The sequence below is a fragment of the Heteronotia binoei genome, chromosome 17, assembly GCF_032191835.1.
Source record: "Heteronotia binoei isolate CCM8104 ecotype False Entrance Well chromosome 17, APGP_CSIRO_Hbin_v1, whole genome shotgun sequence".
Classification (NCBI taxonomy): Eukaryota; Metazoa; Chordata; class Lepidosauria; order Squamata; family Gekkonidae; genus Heteronotia; species Heteronotia binoei.
Genome location: NC_083239.1, coordinates 13,537,595 through 13,555,688, shown reverse-complemented (window position 1 = coordinate 13,555,688; position 18,094 = coordinate 13,537,595). Strand labels below are relative to the sequence as shown.

The 18,094-nt window shown below is 47.2% G+C and overlaps 1 protein-coding gene across 2 annotated transcripts in view; it reads right to left on the bottom strand.

Annotated features, from left to right (window-relative positions):
* The window catches only part of LOC132586115 (protein argonaute-4), a 44,544-nt gene extending 27,832 nt beyond the window's left edge, over positions 1-16,712 (bottom strand). The window contains exon 1 of one of the 2 annotated variants that reach the window (XM_060258065.1): positions 16,599-16,712. In XM_060258065.1, coding sequence (XP_060114048.1) covers positions 16,599-16,623 — 25 coding nt within the window. In that variant the 5' untranslated portion in view covers positions 16,624-16,712. Of the gene's footprint in view, positions 1-4,322; positions 4,525-16,598 lie in introns of those variants that run through there. The other variant, XM_060258066.1, reaches the window with a different exon arrangement.
* Between the last annotated feature and the right edge of the window lie 1,382 nt (positions 16,713-18,094).

The window sequence follows — 18,094 nt, the reverse complement described above, 5'->3', positions numbered from 1 at the left end:
ATACTATTCAGAAAAGCTGTGCTGGACAAGGTAGAGCAGATGCAGAGTTGGCTAAGAAGAAAGTTCTCTGACATCAACAACAACATGCATTTATATCTGCACAGAAATGTGTTAAGTTTGCCCACCAAGAGTGCTCTATACCACATCAACTACTTCATTCTGGCAATTCCTCAGAAAATCCAATGAGAAAATTTGACTAGCTGGAGAAGATGTCTAGATGCTAATGAGCCACATCTGTTAAGGAGGCCTTAGTGGAGAGACTACAGGCCCTCCACCAGCACACCTAAGACCCACCTCTGTTATCTCAATGAGGGAGACTGCTAGTAAGGGGATACAACAGAAGCTCTACTCAGCAAGACAGAGAGACACACAAGGAACTTTGTTTCTTGGAATATGTTGTTGTAATTCACTCTGAGCCCATTCACAGGGTACAACAGAATATAAATCCACTAAATAAAATACATAAATAATAAATAACATATATATCATATAAAATATCATATCCTCATGGGCTGGAATGGCTTACCTTTCCCCCCATCCATTGCCCCATATAGTTCCTGAATGGATCACCCAGGTGGCCGTCTCTAATAGGTTACCTTCCATAATCCATCCAGATCTCCATAACACTCCTAGTTAGCACTCTCTTCAATAAACAACAGGTTCTGGTCCCACTGTGCATTAAAAAGACGCAGCTCAACACTTATTAAGGTCCCTAGCATTCAAAAGACAGCTTGTAAGGGACCATTATTCCCTCCTAAACACTGTCAGATCCATGCTCACTAGTTTCTTCCCAACCTATAAAATTTATTTATTTCAATTTATTAGGCCACCCCATTCCCTGCAAGCAGGGTTCAGGGTGGCTTACAACAAAGTATAACAATTAACTGAAAATAAAACAAACATTAAAATACTAACATATCAGCAGATAAAAACAATATCCTATTAAGATGGAGGAGTAACTTCATCTTACACAGGCCACCCAGGTATAGAGGATGGAGGGTATGAGAGTGCCAGATATTACAGTGTACCATCACTGTCCTCAGCCTGGTGGAACATCTCTGCCTTGCATGCCTTGCAGAAGGATAATGACTCCTACAGGACACAGATGTCCTCAGGCAGAGTTCCACCATGTGGGGGCCAAGAGCAAAAAGGTCCTGCCCTGGTTGAGGTCAGGGACCACTGGGTAGTTCTTATTCTCTGAGCATAATGCTCTTCCAAGGGCATATTGAGAGAGGTAGTCTCAAAGGTATGCGGGTCCCTGACTGCTAATGGCCTTAAAGGTGAACACCAAGACTCTGAACCTGATCCAGTGCTCTACTGGAAGCCAGTGCAGCTCACGCAGCACAGGTTAGATGTGTGCTGTCTGAGAGGTCCCTGGATCAGTTGGAGCTTCTGGGTCAGGTGCAAGGAAAGTAGATCTAGTAGACCAAGCAAGAAAGAAACTTTGCTTAAAAGAAGTAACTGCCACAAGATTCTACAATAGATCATAAATCTGATAAGTATCACCAAGTCTACCCCATAACTCTTGCATTATCTGAAGCAAACAATAGGAGTAACAGCAGCCCACTATCTCTGGTCTACTTCTCACAATTAAATACAGCACCCACAATTGAACACAGCACCCTTCTCAGTGAGTGCATCAAGACCTGGAACTTGAAGGAAGGCCTGGTACAAATCTGTGTTACGTGACTAGATCCCCAACTTTTGAAACTGATAGTATGGGTATATTTTTTTTCCTTTCATGCCCCAAATATTAACCCTAAGGGACAATATCTTTAGTATTGCACTTTCAGTGCTGACCTGGTTTTTAGAGCTAAATATATGCCTTTGAAAGAGCTCATCCAGCCAACAAACCAAGCTGAGCAATTACCATCATTTCAAGGCACGGAACACACTGACTTCACTGTGCATTCAAACACTGGAATTTAGTAAAACTAATAGCGAGTGGATGGAGACAAACTAAGGTGTGGGGGGAGAAGAAAAGAAGACTAAAGGTAGCAACAGTCTCAACCCCTCACTGAATACAGCTAAAAATTACACTGGATTTTATTTTTGCGTACTTTATTACAAAGTTGTTAGCCATTTTAGGGGTTCTGCATGGTAGGATAGAAAATAAAATACATAACTGACTCATCTAGCAAAATTAGGCTCCTGCTTAACATTACATGATAACAGCTTTCAGTCATCACACATTTCAAATACACACTGCAGAAAACCAGCTTCAGCAACTGAAAAGTTTTGCATCTACCAGTAATGTAAGGGCAGGAAAGTATGTGTGTGACTTGCTCAGCATTTTGAGTAGCTGTTTTAACTGACTAATTCAAAACTCCAGGCTATCTAGACTGGTGCACACCATTTTAAAATATTTGTTTACGAAGTACCTAAGGAGTTAGATGACATTCAAGACTTACAGAAAGACTGGCCCTGTCCAATCGGCCAAGCTAACTGAAGTGTTCCATAAATACCACACTTGGAAAGGACAACAATTCCAGAGGATAGCCAAAATTAGTTTCACAGAGTTTTTCCATACAGAACAAGAATCAATTCTTGAATGATACTTTGAGAGAAATGTCATCCACGGTTAAACATCCACGTTAAAAAGCCTCAAAAATCATACCCCCACACTTATACCTAAAACTGAGAGCCAGCATGATATAGTGGTTAGAGTTCTGGACTCTCATTTAATCATCCTCAACGTGCTGTTGTGAAACTAAAATGGAGAAGGGGAGAACATTGTAAGCCACTTTGGGTCTCCATTGGAGACAAAAGTGGAGTATAAATAAAGTAAATGAATAAATAACCAGTTATAAAGTTCAGAACTGCTTGTACAAACACAGCTCATCCATAATTTATCTATTAAGTGAAGGACAGGTTAACTGCATACTTATCTTCCAGCCAAATGTGTTAGGCTCTTATGTGGCCATATCTCAGACCTTAAGCCTTCAGATGAATCAGGATCTCCATTCCACTTTCATACTGAAGATGCCCCAGTCTAAGTACCCACTCTACAAACTAAAACTAAATAGAGTGTAACTACTTACACTCTGATGCTGCCAGAGATCAAACACCAGGGACAGCGCAGTACCACCACAATGCCAGTCATGCCATTCCTCTGTACCATTTCAACCAACCATCTTCCTGAACCAAGAATTCTTTGTCTGAGCTGGCAATCCACGACCATCATTAAGCGGATACTGTATCTTATAAATATATAGGCTCGATATTCTGGTTTAGATTCTTTTCCCACCTAAACTGGAACCCACCCAAAGCCCCTGGGAATGACACAAAACAGAACTAAACTACACATAAACAAAGTAAGATAGATCACAAACCTTTAAAAACTCTGACCTAGCTGTCACTGAGCACTACTACACTACAAACTAGACAATCTTAGTCAAAATAAAGCTCTCTGAAGGGTCATGTCCATACTTGCACAGGTTGCATTCACCTTCCCATGGCCACACTAGCTTTTTAATGGACATATACTCCAGTCATTCTACAGCAGGAGTCCTCAACCCCCGGGGCCACAGACAGGTACCAGTCCGTGGCCTGTTAGCAACTGAGTCATTGAGTGAGGCAGAGACCTTTGCCTACTCCTCATTTAAAGACCCCCATGGGGGGGGGGGACTGGGACAGGGTGTGGGGGCAGCCTGCAGCAGCAAAAGCCCCAGCACCCCATCCTCACTGTTCTATGGAAAAATGGTCTTTCACAAAACTGGTCCCTGGTGCCAAAGAGGTTGGGGGCCACTGATCTACAGCATACACCTGAAAACAAAAAATGTGAATGCAACTATGGTGTTTGCCAACATCTGTATCGCACAAGCATGCTCCTTTGAAAGCCACAATCAGACGCTGTTCCTCAATGCATTTCTCATAATGTGGCAAACCTGAGTTTTGTCTCGGCTTGATAAAGGAAAGTACCCTGGAGGCACAAAAAGGATAGGGTCATCCACTTTGTTCTCGGCTCTACTTTCCTCTTAAAATAAGGATGCCTTGGGCTTCTAGAGCTTTTATACGGATACTCCATGGGTCCAGCACCCTCTCTTCCCTCCCCCAAACAACCCAATATATACAACCCCTGAATCGCTATAGCATCAACTATCCACCCCTTTTTTTTTTCTTTTTTTTTAAAGAAAGCAGCCAAATTCCCCTTCCCCACCAGTTTCAATGTCACCCAAAGGCGCCTCATCCCACTGCTACAAACCCACCTCTTCTCCACCCACTCCAGCGCTGGGGCCACGCGGGCCTCGGCGCGGCCAAGACACACACCTGAGGACCTGCCCAGCGCCCCTCCCTCTCTCCCTCCTGGTGAGGCCTCTCACCTGGTCCCAGGGCCTCCATGGCGGCGGCCTCGCTGCGGTCCCCCCCGGCCCCGGCCGCCCCGGGCCCCGCAGCTCCAGCCGCCGCCGCAGCGTATCTCTTAATTTCGGGAATATTGGCTTCGGGGTGAGGGTCGGTGCAGGGAACTGGGGGAGGGGGAGGGGCGTCGGTCCCCGCCTCACACACAAGCCCCCACGGCCGCTCCACAGGGCCAGCGAGCGCACCAGACAGTCCAGCCCGCGCCCTCGGCTACCGAGAGCGCGCTTCCCACGAACGCGCCTCCGCCGCCCCCCCCCTTCTCCGGGGCGGAGGAAGACAACGGCGGCGGCGGCGGCAGAGCCTAGGTATGATAACGTATCAGCGCCGGAGTGCGTGCTTACGTGTATACGTAAGGGGAGGGGGGAGGAAGAGAGGTCGGGCTTCCTCTCCCCTTCCCTCGCTTCTCTTCAGACAGCTGTTTAAAACGACGTGCGCGTCACTCAAGCCCCGCCCACTCCAACCGAATCCATACCGAGAAGAGGCGGGGACAACGGCGCAGGCGCGCGCCGATGTCTCTCAGCGTTACCTCAGTCGAGCGCTTGCCTCAAGCGGGGCTTCGTTCGCGTGCGCGGGTACGCGCGCTATTAGATTGGCTCTTTCTCCTTTGGCCGCCTCAGCGAACAAGGACGCGCACGCTCTCTTGCAGCCCCTTCACTCTGCGCTGTCGTGTGGTAGCGAAAGGCCACCCCGGGGTGCCCCAAGGACAGAGCCCCCACCCAGTACACCTGGCTAAACTTTTCCGTTCAGCTGTCCTGTGGGTCCTTTGTTGAATATGTAAACTGTGACAAAAATGCATCCCAAAACAAAAACAGTCTTTAAAAATGCCAGTCCACTGACCGTTAAAAAATACTTTGAGGCAACTTCCAACGATTTCAGATTTTACCAGAAACACATGAATCTCGAGGAAAACATTTTTAAAAAGCAGTTTTCATTTACCATTCCAGAATAACGTTGAGGCAACTTGATATCATCTGACCATTGCGATATATTGGTCCAAAAACAACCATAGAATAAGCAGTTGTTCAAAACTCACAAATCACTTCGACCAGATGAGCGCTTCCCTTCTGCGCAATATAAAACAGCAAAGACAATGCAGACAGCCCCTGCCATCCAGTTGGCCTTACCTTCAGGTATATGTGTACATGTTTATGCAAATGGAGGACTAAAACTTCATTAATGATAGAAGTTGCCAAGTTCAATGGTAACTTATTCCCAAATGTGCACTGGAAGCAGCTCCAGGCTGTAATTACACTTAATATGTAAACATCATGAAGAAAGCCTCATCAGATTCAAGTAAATAAGCACAAGATTGTGCCAGGGGAGGGGCATTTGGCATAGGCCTCATTCATGTAGGATCTCAAATTTAGCCTTTTTATCTCGAAATAAGGTTGTACATACAGTCACAGAGATATATGGACAAGACTGAACAACGTTCAACATAAAACTTTAAACTTGTGCCCTATTACCAGGCCACAATGACTGTAGTGCACACTATGAATTAATATCCTTTTCTAGCAGAAAGGCTGGAAGCTATGCCAGACCCAGCATTGGTGGAGGAGGCCAGAACATCACCACCATATCAGCTAAAAATATACCTGGAGCCTTTAAAAAAAAAAAGGAAGTGGCACAGGCCTCTCTCAACCTCTGGGAGACCCTGGATTCTGTGTTTGATTATAAACATTTCCCCAAAGGGGTACAGCTCAGCAAGCAGTAGGCCAGTCAGAATAAGCCTATCTGGGCCTGAAAATGACAAATTTATATAGGCTTCATATCATATTAACCATTCGGACTCCTCCCCCTTAAGAATCATGGGAACTGTAGTTTGATGAAGGAAGTGAAAACAACTTTACTTATTGCTAGATAGGGGTGTTATGTCGCCCCTGGCCATTAGCAGGGGATGGGGGTAGGGTTACCAGGTCCATGTTGAGAAACTCTCCTGGAGATTTGTGAATGGAGACTGGGGAGGACAAGGACCTCAGAGTGCAATGCCATAGAGTCCATTCTCCAGAGAATCCATTTTCTTCAAGGAAACTGATCTCTGTAGCATGGAGATGAGCTGTAATTATAGGGGATTCCCAGGTCCCACATGTAAGCTTTCATCCCGATTGCTCTTCCTTGAATGACTATCATTCCTAGATAACAGTTGCAGAAAGGTAGCCACATTCCATTGCAGCAAACAAACAAAGGAGTCTTGCAGCTCCTTAGAGAGAAACAAGCAGCCTTTTATGAACTAGAGCCTGTTTTGTCTGACAACTCCCAGAAAAGTTTATGTTGGACTGAAATCTTACTGTAGTTTTAAAGATGCTTCAACACTCTTGTTTATAATTCCCAGAATTCCCCTGGAAGGATTTATGAATATATGTGTAAATACTATATCCAAATAATCTGATTACATCAAAGGTGTACCTGTACAAGAAGCATAAAATAGCCTTCAACGCTTATTTTGTTTTACCTCATAACCTGATTACCATTCAGTAACCCACTAAAAGGAATTTTGCCTTCTATGACTGAGTAGCACTCCTTAAAGGAAGCAGTTTGCACTTTATTGTTCGTAAGATTCAACCTTCTTGCCATGTTCCACAGTAATCTAACATTTTGGAATCACTGCCTTGTTACAATAGTCTAAGCAACATCACTTCTTAAAATATATGAAGCTATATAAAGTTAAAAGTACATGCCTCCACATTCATGCAGGCATCAACTACCCCACCCCCCCAAAAAGCCCCACTAGAAACATCCACCTAAAAGCTTTGGTAGCCTTTCGCTCCTGTACCTTTCTCTTTCCAAGCAGCAGAAGAAGAAAACCGCAGATTAATACCCCACCCTTCTCTCTGAATCAGAGTCTTAGAGCGACTTACAATCTCGTTTATCTTCTTCCCCTACAAAAGACACCTTTGAGGTAAGTGGGGCTGAGAGAGCTCTCACAAAAGCTGCCCTTTCAAGGACAACTCTTACGAGAGCTATGGCTGACCCAAGGCCATTCCAGCGGCTGCAAGTAGAGAAGTGGGGAATCGAACCCAGTTCTCCCAGATAAGAGTCCACACACTTAACCACTACACCAAACTGCCCCCCTGGTGCCTTTAGTTACTTGGAAAACTGTTTTGTGAACTGCTTATTGAGATTTGTGCAACTTGTGATTTTCTTCTAGAGGCACTTAGCTAGAACAATTACAATTTGGCTAGAAGGATTTTTGGATAGTTTTGGTGCCTTTGTTTTACCTGGAAAATTATTTTGTGAACTGCTTGTTGAAAATTGTGCAGGTTGGGTGTTGTGTCTGGCATTCATCCCGGAAAGGATGGCACAGCACACCTGTGGACAGTGCCTGGAAGGGACAAATGCAGCCCGCCTATGACGATCAGTTTAACTGGCCAGGATTGGACCTGACCAGGAAGAAGGTTGTTCCAGGAAATGTATATAACAAGGGGACCCAGCCCCGCCATTTTGTCTTTGTGATGTACTCGCTAATAAAACATGTTGCATTCTGAACGTCTCCAACCTCCATACATTACACTGGCAACGAAGGTGGATACCGGTGAGCAGCGAGCAGCCTCCAGCTGCCCGCTAGCCCTGCAATCCGAGCTCTAATGCTTCCGCAGCTGAGGTCATGGCTACTGCTCCCGGACAAACCCTATCGGCATCTGACGTCACCCGGCCCGACTTATGGGAATCATGGGTGGACCAGATCAACTACTACATAGAGCTGCACAAAATGGAGGCAGCGGCAGAGAAGAAGGAGCTTCTCCTGAGTTCGTGTGGGGTGGAGACCATCCAGTTGATGAAGCGATTCATCGTGCCGACCACCCTCGCAAGGGCAACCTACGACCAGCTGGTGATGACAAACCACATGGCACCACAGCCGTCCTGTCTCACACACAGGCATGCATTCTACACGAGACAGCAGAGACAAGCTGAGTCTGCCGCTGAGTATCTTGCAGAGTTCCGTGGATTTGCCCTGAGATGCGATTTCACGGGGGACCTGGAAGAGATCCTGCTGGACCATTTTGCGGTTGGTGTCCGGGAGGAGAAAATGCGCCAGAAGTTGCTAGTATATGAGGACAAAGACATCGACCTTGCGAAAGCGCTCCAATAGGCAACCACCTTCAAAGAGATGCACACCAGCTCTTCCGCAAACCAGGCCACCGCTGCCTTGATCTCGGATGGCTCTGACGAGGAAGGGACACATCAGCTTCACCGCCAGCCATGCAGTGGGCTGAAGACACTTAACCAACCATGGGCAGCAGAGAAGCTGAGCACCAAGTGCGCCAGCTGTGGGGACCCACACAAGCACCGAGATTGCCTGAGCTTGCAGGGCCAGACCCAACAGGAAGCCCTAGTCTGCACTCCACGACTCGACAGACACACACGCAATGGCCGCAAACAGCATCCAGATAATGAACTTGCCCCAGGACACCCCCGACAAGGTAAATTGCAGGTCTTGATCAAAGGAGGTTCCTGCCTGATGGAATTGGACACGGGATCCTCCATCTCCATTATTTTGGAGGAGACCCACTTTAAACTCTGCCCCCACAACCAGCCATATTGCGGAGTTCATATTGCAGGACATTCAAAAGAATCCAGTGCAGATCATGGGGTGGGCCAGAGTTTGGGTGGAGTTCAAAAATTTTAAAGGGGCCCTGGACATTCTTGTGGTGAAGCACTGGCTCACCACCCTATTGGGATTGGCTTGGTTTAAGCCCATGGGCATCACAATTGTAGGGGCAGACCACATACAGGCCCACAATTTTGACCAAGTGTGCCGGGAGTTCCCAGAAGTATTCAGTGGGGCTCTCAGAACGTAGAAGGGGCCACCTATCGTGTTGCAGCTGAACCCCACGGCTAGGCCCTTAAGTCTGAAGGCTTGGCGGATTCCGTTTGCACTTAAGCCAAAAATCGAAGCCAAATTGGACCACCTCATGGCCCAGGGAGTGCTAGAGCCAGTTTCCCACGCCACTTGGGAAACCCCAATAGTCACCCCAGTCAAGCCGAACGGGGACGTGTGCATCTGTGCAGACTACAAATGCACAATTAATAAAGCACTACAGGACCATCCATACTCCGTCCCAGTGGTCAGCCATGTCCTCGCCTCCCTGGCCGGTTCCAAGATTTTGGGGAAGTTGGATTTGGCCCAAGCATACTAACAACTTCCAATAAATGAGCAAACGGCTGAGGCTCAGACCATCGTTACACACCGGGGGGCTTTCAAGGTGCGGAGGCTACAATTTGGGGTCAGCGTGGCTCCGCTAATTTTCCAAAGCTTAATGGACTCTCTCCTTAAAGGGATTCCCGGAGTACAACCCTTTTTTGATGACGTTTTGATTAGGGGTCCCAACCCTCCCGCTCTAGCGGGGGACCCCAGGTTTCCGAGCCTCTTCCCCCGCTCCCCCCAAAAATGGAAGCGGGGGGAGAAGCGGCGTCCTCCTGCTGCTGGCGGCGTCGGGGGCTGCCGGGGAGGATGCTGGAGGTTAACAGCATCACCAGCGGGGGTTGAGGGGGCCGCTTGCGCTCGCGCTCCATGTGCTCCTCATCGGCTGCTGTGCTGCTGGAGGCGGCTGACCACGCGGTCGGTGTAAAGGACGGGCTTGAGGGTGCACGAGCGCTGCGGCCAGCCGTAGCAGAAGGTCTCCACGCCCCGCCCGTTGCGCCCGTAGCGCTTGCGCACCCTCAAGCCCGTCCTTTACACCAACCGCGTGGTCAGCTGCCTTTAGCAGCACAGCCGCTGCCGCCCCCGCCGCGGCGCGTGGTTTGGGGGGCAGGATCGTGGGCCCTCCGGAAGTGCAGGGCTGGGCCGGTGAGGGAAGCCAGCATCAGACCCTTCGAGGGGGCAGACCCTCCCCACCCAGCCCCGACCAAGGAAGGGCAAGCGGAGGAGGTCTCCCCGGGAGTCAGGGGTGGAAAACATGCACCTCCTGCCCCCGAGCACCACTTACCGACGGGGGCTGCCCGAGCAGGCAGATGGCGAGGCGCAGGTTCCGGCCCGAAGGGGCGCCCAACTCGGAGCAAACTTTCCCCGGCGCCGCGCATCTCCTTCTCCACCAGGTGAGCGCGCGCGCGGCAGGTGAGCCCTTTGGCCCAGGTGAGCCCTTCCTCTCCCGCGCGGCCACCTCCTGGTTAACCCCTTTACCTCTGGGCCCTCCCTGGAGAGCCTGAGAAACTCCCCGAGACCGGGCAGGCCAGCTGGAGCCGAGCCGCTCCCCTGCCTGCCCCCCCGCCTGAGTTAAGGCTTTGGCCCAGGGCTGGCCAAATTGTGGCCACGCGTGGCTCTTTCGCATATACCGTGTGGCTCTCAAAGCCCCCCGCCCCATCAGCCGGCTTGGAGAAGGCATTTGTCTCCAGAGGCTCGGAGAATGCATTTAAAATTAAAGCTGCTTTCTTTCTGCCTGTCTCCCCCATAGGGTTGCCAATCCCCAGGTGGGGGCAGGGGATCCCCCGGTTTGGAGGCCCTCCCCGCGCTTCAGGGTCATCAGAAAGCGGGGGGAGGGGAGGGAAATGTCTGCTGGGAACTCTGCTATTCCATAGGGAGATTTATTCCTATAGAAAATAATGGGGAATTGACTTGGGGGTATCTGGGGGGGGGCTGTTTTTTGAGGTAGAGGCACCAAATTTTCAGTATAGCATCTAGTGCCTCTCCCCAAAGTACCCCCCAAGTTTCAAAAAGATTGGACCAGGGGGTCCAATTCTATGAGCCCCCAAAGAAGATGCCCCTATCTATTATTTCCTATGGAAGGAAGGCATTGAAAAGGTGCTGTCCCTTTAAATGTGATGGCCAGAACTCCCTTTGGAGTTCAATGATGCTTGTCACAGCCTTGATCTTGGCTCCACCCCTAATGTCTCCTGGCTCCACCCCCAAAGTCTCCTGGCTCCACCCCCAAAGTCACCAGATATTTCTTGAATTGGACTTGGCAACCCTAGTTTTGATAGCGGCAACAGATGCCGACAAGTTCTGCTGCCGCCTTCGAGAGGTGCTCCATTGCTTCCAGAACGCGGGTCTCAAGGTAAAGTGGGAGAAGTGCTCACTTGGGGTGCCAAGGGTGGAGTTCCTGGGGTTTGCGATGGATGCCGCAGGAATTCACCCAATGGCCGACAAGACCAGAACGATAGTAGAGGCCCCGGCCCCCACTTGCAGGGCAGAACTACAACGTTTTTTGGGGCTCCTGAACTTTTACCACTCATTCTTGCCCCACAAAACAGCCCTGGCTGAACCCCTACACAGACTCCTAGATAAGGGCGCCCCATGGGTCTGGGGAAAAAAGCAGGCCGCAGCCTTCCAGGTGGTCAAGGACATCTTGGTCTCAAATGAGGTACTCCACCATTTTGACGAGTCCCTCCCTGTGATTTTAGCATGCGATGCTTTCCCTTACGGAGTGGGCGCCATCCTGGGCCACCAACTCCCGGGCGGAAGAGAGATCCCCGTGGCCTATTACTCTCGCACTTTGACCCAGGCTGAATGCAACTACGCCCAAATAGATAAGGAGGCGCTGGAAATCGTGGTGGGCATATACAAATTCAACGGCTATATGGTAGGCGCTTCACGATTGCCACAGATCACAAGCCATTGCTCAGCCTACTCGCCCCAAGACCGCCAGACACCGCAGATCCTGTTGCAGCGGGTCCTGCGGTGGAACAAGTTCCTCAACTCATACACCTACAAGCTCGTCTACTGCCCCAGCAAGGCAATGGGCCACGAAAACGCCCTCAGCTGCCTTCCGCTGCCGCAGATGGACCCAGATCCAGCCCACCACGTGATGCTCCTGGAGTCTTCTCACTTCATTTCCCTGCACTTCTGAATAAGGTTTGCCTTTGGTCAAGCAGCCTTGTGTGAGAGGGAAGGCTGTATGGGTTCAAACTGGATAGGTTTCTTGCTCCTTCATGGTTTTGCCACTAGCTTTCCCTGCTCTTCTTATACACAATTACTCATAGGGTTGCCAACTATGGATTGGGAAATATTTGGCGGTTGGGGAAGGGGGGTGAAGCCTAGGGAGAATGGGCTTTGGGGAGGGTATAATGCCATATAGTCCATTTTCTCCAAACTGTAGTCTGGAGATTAGTTGGAATTTCCACCTGGAGATTGGCAATTTGAGTTACTCAGGAAGGCTGACATCTAGAGACAACTGTGCAAGAAGTAAACCATCCAACCAAATCTTATTTCTGATTGCCACAGGCTATTTGGCAACCTACAGGCCTCAGTAGATGCTGTACTATTCTGCTTATTGATGGGTAATAAGCCTGGTAAGTTATGCAAGAGAACTTTGGTAATATACATACAAAGGCTACATGTAAACAAACTCTTAACAGACTTGCCAAGGGACATGAAAATAGACACAGGTATCTAACAACGTAGCAGAGAACGGCAGCAGGGGAATAAAGCCACTAGTTTAACTTTCATACTCTTTAAATAGAAAATGTTTAATAATTCATACTATCAGTCTAATTACAAAGAATTTAGGTATCTTTGAATGCCATGATAATAAAGTAGGGATCTAACATGGTCTAAAGCAGGGGTGTCAAATGTGTGGTCCACAGGCCTGATCTGGCCCCCAGAGGACTTCTGTCCAGCCCTCAAGGAACTGCCTATGATCTGCTTCCTTCTTCCTCTCTCCTGCTTCTGTTGTCACCATTTTCCTTCGGGACTGAGGCAGCTGAGCAAAGCAGCCTTTCCTCCCTGTTTTTCTCTTCCTCCCTCCCTCTTCCCCAAGGGAGGGGGAGGAAGAAGGAGCTTGGCTCTGAAGCTCTACTGTGTGATTGAGAGGCCCTAGCACAGCTAGGGCTCTCTCAATTAAAGCTAGAGCTGTGCCAGGCGATCTCACCACTATACACTGTAGTCTCTCTATTCTTGCACTGCCACATAATAGTTGTAGTTATTTTTCTGGGGAAGACTATATATTTTTAGACAAACACATCGCCCACAGTCTGTGTCATGGGGCCTTCACATGTTCTTGACCGGCACACAAAGCAATTTATGTAAAAAAGCTCACAGTGCCCAGCCATTTCATGTTTTCCCATGGGTCCTAGGACACAGAGCATTGACCGTAAGATTTCTGTAATGAATGTCAATAAATCAAAAGTAGGTTTGCAACTTACAGACACACACTTGAACAACACCTGAACAGCATACTCAAGATTTTCTACAGCACAGACATTGTCTCCAGATTTTGATGCAATAATTCAGAGCAAGAGGTGTCAGTTATCAGAGACCGTTAAATAACCAATATTGCAAAAGGGCTAATGTTTGAAGCATGTTTTATTTTAATTTTTTTGTTTTAAAAAAACTTTAATTGTGTTTGCCTGATAACGTTTATCTCTCCCTACCTGGCATTACATTTTATGAGACACATGGCCTGTCCTGTCAAGGTCTCTTTTATGTTAGATCCAGCCCTCATAACAAATGAGTTTGGCACCCCTGGTCTAAAGTATTACCCATTTACCCAAAGAAAACTCATACTTAAGGGTCAATGTAAACCAAGTGCAAAAGACTCACTTGGGATGCAGTAACTCTGAAAGGGATTGCACGCCTTAGGATCACAGCCTCAAGCAGTCTGTTCTAATTTCTCAACATTTCCCCATTTGTAATTCATTGCATTTTCTCTGTGTGTGTAAAAGCTGCATTCCACTGATAAATGTAACAGCTATTCTTGCTGGCATTAGTGATTGATTTGTACCTAGCAGCTAATAGTTCACACAGGAAGCAGGGATCAATAGCAGTCATGGAATGTCACTCAGAACTTGGCAGGAAGGAGAGACACTGGGAGAACAGGGAAGGGTATTGGCTGGTATCATTAGCCCTTGAGCAGTTGAAACATAATACGGGTTGATCTTGAAGATTTGTAAAGGCCTTCTGTACATGAAACAAGAACTAAGGGAGCTACTCCTGACAGCATTGCACATATTGCTGGTGGGTACTCAATGTATGCCTAATACTGAAATGTACACAGGTCACCTTTGTGTTATCTCTGCTTTTAAGAAGGTGGCACTCTAGCCTGAGGTGCTTCTGCCTCATTTTAAAATCCAGGTTATTTGCTCTGCTGTGACTCTGAAACAGAAATCATCTTTTTTCCCCTCAGCATCTAGACAACATTATTCTACAGCAGGGGTCCTCAAACTTTTTCAATAGGGGGCCAGTTCACTGTCCCTCAGACTGTTGGAGGGCCGGACTGCCGTTACTGTACAAGGCCGCAGGCCATCAGTTCTCCGTCTTCTGCATCTCTCTCCCTTCCCCACACCACACACCCCGGCCTGGGAACTCACCTCACCTCGGTATCACCTCACACTCTGTCTCCGCCGCCTCAGCCCAGTGCCGGAAGTGTGCGTTGCTAACGTGAGTTTAGGTCGAACGTCACTTCCGGTCTGATTTTGCCATAACCCGGCGGGCCACATAAACGTCCTCAGCGGGCCGCATCTGGCCCACGGGCCGTAGTTTGAGGACCCCTGTTCTACAGTGTACAAATTCCAGCTTTCCCTGCACCTTGCTGCAATGTGCTTCAGGAAGCAATTTTCTGAAAGATAGCAGCAAAAGTGTGTTTGCATCAGTGTGAATAGGATAGTTTGGCTTTCTCTGGCCTGGCCTCACTGATCTTTCCTTCACCCACCCACTACCCTTCGCATTACCCTGCACCAGAAAAGGACTTTTTCAGGCTTAAAATAAATCAGTAATCGAGACATGCCAGTTACTGAATGTTTTCAAAACCTGAAAAAGGCCTCTGGTGACTTGTGGGAGGGAATAATCACTGTTGAGGGCTGTGGCAGGGATCGCCTCTATGTGGACGCTTCTCTGCTGCTCTCACACAGCTGTATTTAATGCGGAAGCAAGAGCCGCACTGTGAAATGCAGGCGTGTGGCAGTGCCCCAGGTTTTGAGAGCTATGAGGATAGTAATCAAATGTGTTTTCTTAACAGTTCCATTTCTGCTTTTGTCAATTAACAGTTTATTGGTTTTAAATCATGAATAATTGGGTTTTAAATCAGTACAATTATAAATAAAACATTAGTATGCTGATATTGTCTAGATGTCTGTGTGTGTGTGTGTATATATATATATATATATATATATATATATATATATATATATACACACACACACACACACACACACACTCATATATGTCATGTACTTTAAGGGAAGGTATTATAATATAAATAAACAAACAGTGCCGACATTCTACCATAGGCTTAACAGTTCCATTTCTGAAGAGCGTATTGGTTACTTATATGATGCTTGCAAAGGGTAGCCATTTTAATCTGTCATAACAAAAGAAATATCCAGTGGCACCATGAAGTCATAACAATACTTACGAGCTACACTTGTAAGACTCATTGTGTAATTCACATCAAGCCTTGACTCCTCTCCCCCACCCCACTGCACCCCATCCTATCCTAGCCACATTCTTCAGTATGGTTTTCCATCACATATCTGTCTGAGAAAGTGAGCTGGGAGCACATATTGAAATACATTTTGTTAGTCTTTATGGTGCCACTAGACTTTTGTTTTATTTGGTTGATTTAAAATGTGTATTAGCCACCTTTATACCTTACAGAACTCAAGGTGGTTTACCATGTAAATTGGAGCATATTGTATAAGAATACATAAAATACACAGATGCTATGAATTAAAATCACAATTTAAAACTGCCAATAAGCAGAACTAGTAAACTAATCAAATGTCGTTCTACACAAGCTGCCTCCTAAAGATTGGAAATGAGGGAGCTTGGCCTACCTCCCTGGGGAAGCTGCTCCATAATTGGGGGGCTGCCACCAAAAAGGCCCTCTCTTGCATACCCATCAAATAAGCCTCTTACTCAAAGCAAACAAGAAGAGACTTTGGTGGGGAGGGGGAGGTAAGGATTGACAGTTCTGTTGGGGCAGGAACTTTAATGGACTAGAAACTACTTCATCAGACGCAGAAATCTAGGAAGTAGGTTTCAGTCCAAAAACCTTCTTCCCCAATAAATCTGTCAGCCCTCAAAGTATCACAAGACTGTGTTGTTCTGTATTAGGACATAGCTTGTCTTGCCCCAGCTTCTACAGAAGTCAATCTGTCTTGCAATTTCTAGCAGCTGTTAACTATGTCCCAGTGGGAACACAAAGAGAAACAGGATTTCAGTGCCTGTGTTTTCTTTCATAGCTCTGACAAAACATCTCCAATTTTGTTTCTTTCTGTTGCCAATTCACCCATCTGCCATAAAGCACAAATTGCAGTTTGAGATTTAAGTGATAGCAACATTTATTGTTTCTATGGGGAAGACTTACCAGCTATGAACTCCACAGTAAACATTTATGTCCTTTCGATGTCAGCAAATAAGGAGCAGTGTCCCAGCTGGCAGTCTCTCAGGGCTTTAGGTACTGCAATAATTTGTACTCTCAGCTTCAGGCATTTACAATGATTTTACATTGTGGTTCTCACTCCTTCAAATACTCATACATATTTGAGTCTTTGCGGAACCACTGGTAGGCTCTCTTTGAATACAGCATTTGTCTCTGCAAAATTCACAGGTTCGTGGGATCATTTGTAGAATGATCAATCAATTGATTATATATGTATGCCATTCTTTCTCCAAATAGGATTGTCCACAGGTCCAGAGAAAAAAAGTCCTGTCTCTTTAATAGAGGCTCAATAGCATGTTGCCTCTATGTAATGAAGAGCTTCAACTGCTAATTTAACCACTATTATTATTATTATTTCAATTTGTTAACCACCCTATCCCAGCTTATGCCGGCCTCTGGGTGATGTACAGGAGGCATAATGCCATAAAATAAATGTACAGAACATTAAAACTCAGTATAACAAGTTTTCCTTTAATTGTGATTTTTCCAAGGCAAACTTCAGAGTGTTGTATGTGCAGCGTAACAAATTTGATAAAAACGGAAGAAAACCAGATTAAAAGAGGTCCAAGATGGCATCCCTGTAGGTTTTCCATCCCAGTTCTGGACTACTTGGCCACTTTCTGGGCAGGGGGGAGAAGAAACATCAAACCAGAAATTATGGGAAGGGGAAGGAGAGAGGGTGCCAGCCACCAGGGCTTGTTTTGTTTTTAAAGCCCAGCAGGAACTCATTTGCATATTAGGCCACACACCCCTGATGTCACAATTGTTTCACACATGGGGGGGGGTTGGTAGAAAAAACCCAGCAGGAATAATTTGCATATTAGGCCACACTTCCTGATACCAAGCCAGCCAGTACTGTGTTCCTGTGCGTTTCTGCCAAAAAAACCAACAACCCTCCCAGCCACAATAAAAAAGTCGCTGTCCTCAACCAAAAGTCTGGCAGAACAACTCTGCCTTACAAGCCCTGTAGGACTACATAAGGTCCCACAGGGCCCTGATGGCATTAGGTAGAGGGTTCCACCAGATCGTGGCCAGGACCAAAAAGGCCCTGGTTGAGGGTAATTGGACATCTCTAGGGCCAGGGATCACCAGCAGGTTGTCTACAGAACATAGAGCTCTCCCGGGGACATACCAGAGAAAATGATCCCACTGATATGTTGGTCCTAGACCACTCAAGGCCTTAAAGGCCAATACCAAAACCTTGAACCTGACTTGGTACCCCACTGGAAGCCAGTGAATCTCTATTAAAAGAGATAGTGCACTTTTTTTCTGGGTGTGTTCTGGCAACCCTATTGCCAAGAAACTCAGGAGGTTAGATGGTTTCTCCCATTTATTTCCTTACAACAACTTTGTAAGGTAGTTTCGACCGATAGTGACCATCTTAGCATTGTGTTAGTTTGGTTGGTCCAGAAATAAAAAGT